The sequence below is a fragment of the Nanorana parkeri genome, unplaced genomic scaffold, assembly GCF_000935625.1.
Source record: "Nanorana parkeri isolate BGI_ZX_2015 unplaced genomic scaffold, ASM93562v1 scaffold975, whole genome shotgun sequence".
NCBI classification, from domain to species: Eukaryota; Metazoa; Chordata; class Amphibia; order Anura; family Dicroglossidae; genus Nanorana; species Nanorana parkeri.
This window is the reverse complement of record NW_017307243.1, coordinates 131,768-138,856: the sequence shown is the minus strand read 5'-3', so window position 1 is coordinate 138,856 and position 7,089 is coordinate 131,768. Positions and strand designations below refer to the sequence as shown.

Genomic DNA, 7,089 nt, shown 5'->3' with positions numbered 1-7,089 from the left:
ATAACATGCAGATTCAGGTGTAATACAACACAGCCTACATGCCTTCTCCCTTTGGGAGAAATGCCTGCTTGGATAATGAGGTGCCCATACATATAATGATTGTCATCAATTCTGGCATACAGTATATTAACAGATAAATCACCTGATGGCTATTGTTAGCTAGAGAGAATGATGGGAGAAGCTACATCTGCCCCCTTTTTTTAAGTGTTAGAAACCTCTGGATTAATCAGGTGACTGTCTGAATGAAATAAAGTGGCACACTGGCAGTTAATACCTTTCTTGTTGCTTCTCAAGGGCAAGAGGCATGATGTAGTTGAAAATCTTAGTAAGCAAGAGAGTTCCTGATCTGTATGCCTATTTCAGGCTGGAGACTCAGAAAGCAACTAGTGTATTCACAAGGAGAAATTAGCAATGGCAGCCTAAAATATTTCTCCCAATACTAACAGAAGACTTCTTTTAAGATTCCGCTGCTAGATCTCCTAATGTATGGGCAAGAAACAACTCCACAAAACCAAGCACATTTTTACACCTTAATTATCACACCCTACAGCTTACTAACTGCACATGTTCTATAGTGTATTTTTACCAATGAGTACTTGCTGCTAATAAAATGATTTACAAGTTTACAGATAAGACATATTTCAGTTTCCAAAAAACATACACAAGAAAAGCTTAGTGTCTCATTCGTTCATGATTTTTGATTCTGTAGGCATGTTAGTGTTGTTCTTTCACCAAACTGATCTTGCATCTCATTATTTTAATAAATGTGGTTATCCTCAAAGAAAGTAGCATACACAAGGCATTTAATGTTCACGTTTTCTGCACTAGTTCTTTTCCACTAGTGGCTGGAATATCTCATCCTGAAGAAATGGTTCCTTATGTCCTCAGTGTCGATATATTCAGTCCCAAGCCCAATCACTATTCCATTACTGATATCTTCCTTTAACTTCCTCTTGGATACAGTCAGATTGCCAGGGTTTTCCATCATTTGAGGTCCAGTGATCAGAACATAGCAGGCATGGCGGCTGCGTTCAAACAAGGCCGCTTCAAGGCAAAAGTAAAAAGAAATATTAATGACACAAAAAATGAAAGGTGATAACAGATTACAGAGAAAAACCGCCATCTCTGCTACAAGACATTTCTTCTCTCTTCTCAGTAACACCTTCCTTCTACCTCTCTAGGACTATTTACAGGACATTAGATCTGTAATACTGATCCACACTGCCCAGTCAACCACACCATACAGAGGGGCCTTGACTGGACAGTGTGGCTGCAAATGTACTCTATTCTACGAACACCTCTTTTTAAATGCATAGAGGTGAATTTATCAAAACTGGAGCAGACAGAATCTGGAGCAGCTGCCCATGGCAACCAATCAGCTTCTATCTTTCATTTTAAAAGCTTAATTGAATAAAGTGAAAATAAAAGCGGATTGGTTACTATGGACAACTGCTCCAGATTCTGTTTGGTCCAGTTTCGATAAATTCCCCTCATAGTGTTTAAGGTGCCCGCTGTGTAAGGGCTGTGGGGAGGGGGGCGGTGTTTTGCCCTGTTCCAGCCCATCAAACCTTTTACACATTTCTCTTTTTTTTAACTTTTATTGAACTGTCACAATATGACTGCAGCATGTCTGCATTTGTCCGTAATGCAATTCACCTTAAAGGAGAACTATGGGGTAAGTGTTTTTCCCCATAGTTCTCCTCAGGGTCAGGGGAGGACATAAACTAGCTTCCTCCCGTGACCCAAAGCTGAGTATACCACGGCTCGCGGGATACTGAGACCGCCGCAGACGGGACAGATCCCGACATTCCTGTCAAGATCCACCCAGCTGCGTGAGTGACAGCTAGCTCTGCCTATCCAGAGGCAGAGACAGCTGTAACCGCCCCCTCCCTCGTCCGTTTCGCCAGTCAGCGCTGGAGGATCGGAGCGGGGGGAATCCCTGCAGGGAGCCGTGAGTGACAGCTCTCTGCAGAGACAGGATCGAGAAGTGAGAGATGGTATATGCTCACTCACTTCCCGATCTATTCAGCTGACATGTGACAGTTTCATTGTCACACGTCGGCTCGAACTATGAGGTGAGTGAAAATCACTCACCTCATAGTTCTCCTTTAAGTCAATAGTTTTCTGTGTGCCATGGTGTTGACCTGCTTTGTTCTTGTGCAGAAAAAAAACACAGTTCATTGGACGTTGTGTGAACGAGCCCTAAAAAAGTAATGAAAGACAAAAAAAAAAAATCTAAACCAACAAAACACATAACATACATATACGCACAAATATGGCACACACAAACATAAAACTGCTATTACATCACACACATTAGGTATCCTCTACAAATGTTAGAAGTTAGAATAACTTTAGGGACATCATTTTAGTTGAATGCTAAATAGGTCATCTCGTAGTTTTACAATATACATTGCCTATATGTGTGTCTTAATTTTCCATTGTTGTGCAAATGTGAACAATTTTGAGTCATTTATGAAGACGGTTTCATCTATTACAAAGGACATGAAATCTGGTACTTCATATTATGCACTAATAGTGTTTTTCATATATTTGTTTATTTTGAATAGATTTTTGGTAACCATAGGCATGCAGGGCCTATAATACAAATGTTAACGTCTATGGGTCTTTACCGTTCAAAAAATATACTGTTTAGTTTTTATTGTGAACTTTAAAGTCTGTATGGAATTTTTAATTGGTGCAAGTTAAAAAAGAAAAAGTGTAATGCATTAGGGCATACGTGTCAAACTCAAGACCCGCAGGCCGGAACTGGCCCGCAATGGGATCATCTCCGGCCCGCCTGATGATAATTATCATTAGATCTGGCCCTGCCCGCTGGCAGCTCTCTCAAGCTGCCCGCAGCGATCTTCATGGGACTGAGGAGCCGGAGAGCTGCTGCACAGCATGACAAGTGAGGTGTGGTCATGAGGTGAGGTGACTGAGAGAGGTCCCGAGGTCCAGTCCAGATGACGTGAGGTGCTCCCTGGCGGGAATCAGGATCCAACAGAGACGACAGAGAGCCGGGAGAGCTGAAGCCTGCAGGTACGGTGCTGTGACACTGTCAGTCAGCATATCTCTCCCCTTCTTCTCCATCACTGTGTACCTCCTGCCTCCGCACTAGTATGTCATCTAATAGTTTGATCTCTATTATTTAAATTATAGTAAACATTATGTGAGGGGATGCTCAATGGGGACAGTATGGACTCAATACTGTCCCCATTGAGCATCCCCCCAGCATACTTTTTTTTTAAAATTGTAATTTAAATAATAGAGATAAAACTATTTTTGAAAACATCCCTAATTGATGATTTTCCTGATCCCCCACTGATATCTACCCTGCGCAATGAGGAGAGAAAGCAGGGGAAGAATCCACAGAAGTAGGCACCAGATGGAAAAACTTTTTCGTAAGTAAATTCTTTTGTTGTAAATGCACCGTACTATTTAATGTCTGTTTTTGGCTTTTATTATTTAAATATTTAGGCTATTTCTTAAAGGGAAAGTAAATAAAAAAGTTTAAAAAAAATGTTTTATTGTAATTATGTATCATGCTTTTTAATAATTAAATGTACAGGCTTTGTTATTATACCGTGTGATATACTGTATATGCCGCTGTATTATACTGTGTGAACCAGCCCGGCCCTCCACCTTTGAGCATTTTTTAAATTTTGGCCCACTGTGTATTTGAGTTTGACACCTCTGCTTTAGGGTCAATATTATGCTAGGTTTTTTATTGAGTAATTTAAGGTTATACTTTTTTTTTTAAAAGTACCAATATACAATCTTTATAAAAAAATAAATCTGTGCTAGGGAACCACAATACCAATAATAGCTGCTGTACTTTTAAGTGTAGAATAATGATAGTAATATAGTGCACTGCACTGTCAATATCTGAAAACTGTGTGACTAAATCTAAACTTAAATAATCTCCAAGATCATGAAATGAATTATTATATCACATACATATATAATATACTAACAAAAATAATATAATACTCCACAATACAATTCATGATCAAGTCCTCACAACAATCTTCTACAGTCCACTTTAAAAGTGCTCAAAAAAAAGTCAATGTCCCAAAGTGAATAAATTCACCAGTGAATAAACACAAACATATCTCTTCAATAGATACTGTGCTTCACCATCCAAACTGTGCTCTGTTCCCAGGTGATCCACACATATTGAGGAGATATATTGACATAGACTTTTTTTGGAGCACGTTTAAAGTCGACTGTCTATATCACAGCACTTAGAAGATTGTTCTGAGCACTTTATCACGAATTGTATTGTGGAGTATTATATTATTTTTGTTAGTATATTATATATGTAATTGATATAATAATTCATTTCGAACACTTGCCGATTATTTAACTTTAGATTTATTTACACAATTTTCAGATATTATATTACACAATATTCAGAGATAATTTACACAATATTCAGAGATAATATACAATCTTTGTTTTACAAATAAGAATTTAGTATTCGACAAAGGATTCCCAGAACAGTATTTATTAGCTAAAGAGCCCGCAACCTGCTTGCAGCTCCGTTTGCCTGATAGAAACCTTAGTCTCAGAATTCCAGTTTTTTTTAACCATTATAAAGAAAAGATCTTCAAAACTACTATATATTTTCTGTAAAAGTGTCTCTATTCCGAATGATATTTTGCATATTTTACATCTGCAGTATGCAACACATTTCATTTACCTGCTGATCTACTAAACAACATTCACACATACAGTATATTAGAAAATGGAGTGTTGGAAGACCCAGGCTAGCATCTCCATTACTCATTTACTGTAAAAAAGAAAGGTTTAAACTTACCGCCAAATATGATAATATTTTCAGCATGGCTATTTAGATGCATAAGTACATTTGCCTGTGATGGGTGAAACATATACAGGTTTTCTGTTGACTCCATCTACAATGAAAAACAACAGAGTTTATCTTTTGTTATTCTTCACAAATCATAATTTCTAAATATTTGTGCAATATTTTCATAAAATATTTAATAATTAAACTTGTAAAAATTGTACGGTTATATCAAATTAAGCAAAATAAAATCAATGAATTCTACAAAACAAGGTTTTTTTCTTATGCAATTGAAACAAGAAGACTACAGTGTCTATAAAAAGCTACTAAAAAGCACATTAGAAATTATGCTGTTTATTAAATCTGCTCCAAGAACAAGTATAGGACAATTTCCCTTGTATACCTGGTACACATATAATACCTTGTGAATTATATTAAACATGTAAATCCTAAAGTGGAAAGAATGTCATACATGCTATATAATGAATTCACATTTCAAACACTACTGATTCAGCCATCCTTAAACTTCACAATAAATTATAGCTGGATTTCATTCAAGAAGCTAAATACACAGTTTACATATACTGAGCACAGCTTGGTCATCAATCGCCACTGTAGCAGAAGCAAAAGCACAGTTTGTACTTAGTAAAGAATACTTGTCAAAACATGTCCCCCATGTGATAGTTAGACAATGAAGGAACAGCAGTACACAGATGAGTTCATTAATTTTGAGATTTTATGCACCTGACGAGGAGCGCAAGCGCTCAAAACTGTTGCGCTATGTACTAGCTTATGTTCCACTTTTCCAAAAACAGAAGAATGCAGCATAAATCTCCATAATGCAGAGGTTTTCTTTTGGAATGTAATAAAATAGTGACAGTGTGGAACTTGTCCACCTCCCCAACACACACATATATTTATTAGGGATAAACCGATACCATTTTGTCCAGACATACGAGTACCGATACTTTGCCTCAAGTACTCGCCGATAGCAATTACCGATACTTTTTGTTTAGTGCCATGTGACAGTTTTTCTAAAACAATGCAGACTAATGATTTTAGGACAGTGATGGAGTGCCAGGGCCTGGTCGCAGCTGAGACTACTGCGACCCTGGTAGCTCTGCCACTGACTCCAAGCTGTAGTGGGACTACAAATCTCAGCAATACATTATATAGCAATGCAGAAAACCGCCAGCTATAGAGGAGTACAAATCCCAAAAATACATTATAAAGTGTTTGCCCCCTAAACCTAATAACTGGTTGGGCCACCCTTAGCAGCAAGAACTGCAATCAAGTGTTTGCGATAACTTGCAATGAGTCTGTTACAGCGCTGTGCAGGAATTTTGGTCCACTCATCTTTGCTGAATTGTTGTAATTCAGCCACATTGGAAGGTTTTCGAGCATGAACCACCTTTTTAAGGTCATGCCACTGCATCTCAATAGGATTCAGGTCAGGACTTTGACTAGGCCACTCCAAAGTCTTCATTTAGTTTTTCTTCAGCCATTCAGAGGTGGACTTGCTGGTGTGTTTTGGATCGTTGCCTGCTGCAGAACCCAAGTTCGCAGTCTACCAAAAAATCCTTCAGGATTTTTTGGTAGACAGCAGAATTCATGGTTCCATTTATCACAGCAAGTCTTCCAGGTCCTGAAGCAGCAAAACAGCCCCAGACCATCACACTACCACCACCATATTTTACTGTTGGTCTGATGTTCTTTTTCTGAAATGCGGTGTTACTCTTACGCCAGATGTAACGAGACACACACCTTCCAAAAAGTTCAACTTTTGTCTCGTCAGTCCACAGAGTATTTTCCCAAAAGTCTTGGGGATCATCAAGATGTTTTCTGGCATAACGGAGACAACCTTTTATGTTCTTTTTGCTCAGCAGCGGTTTTTGTCTTGGAACTCTGCCATGCAGGCCATTTTTACCCAGTCTATTTCTTATGGTGGAGTCATGAACACTGACCTGACCTGAGGCAAGTGAGGCCTGCAGTTCTTTGGATGTTGTTGTGGGGTATTTTGTGGCCTCTTGGATGAGGCTTCGCTGCGCTCTTGGGGTAATTTTGGTTGGCCGCCCACTCCTGTGAAGGTTCACCGCTGTTCCATGTTTTCGCCATTTGTGGATAATGGCTCTCACTGTGGTTTGCTGGAGTCCCAAAGCTTTAGAAATGGCTTTATAACCTTTTCCAGACTGATAGATCTCAATTACTTTCTTTCTCATTTGTTCCTGGATTTCTTTGGATCTCGGCATGATGTGTAGCTTTTGAGGATCTTTTGGTCT

The 7,089-nt window shown here is 38.7% G+C and overlaps 1 protein-coding gene across 2 annotated transcripts in view; it reads right to left on the bottom strand.

Annotated features, from left to right (window-relative positions):
* Positions 1–760: 760 nt before the first annotated feature.
* The window catches only part of FAM234A (family with sequence similarity 234 member A), a 56,793-nt gene continuing 50,464 nt past the window's right edge, over positions 761–7,089 (bottom strand). The window contains exons 11-12 of one of the 2 annotated variants that reach the window (XM_018566785.1): positions 4,823–4,919; positions 761–1,044 (exon numbers count right to left, since the gene is read on the bottom strand). In XM_018566785.1, coding sequence (XP_018422287.1) covers positions 839–1,044; positions 4,823–4,919 — 303 coding nt within the window. In that variant the 3' untranslated portion in view covers positions 761–838. The remainder of the gene's footprint in view (positions 1,045–4,822; positions 4,920–7,089) is intronic. The other variant, XM_018566786.1, reaches the window with a different exon arrangement.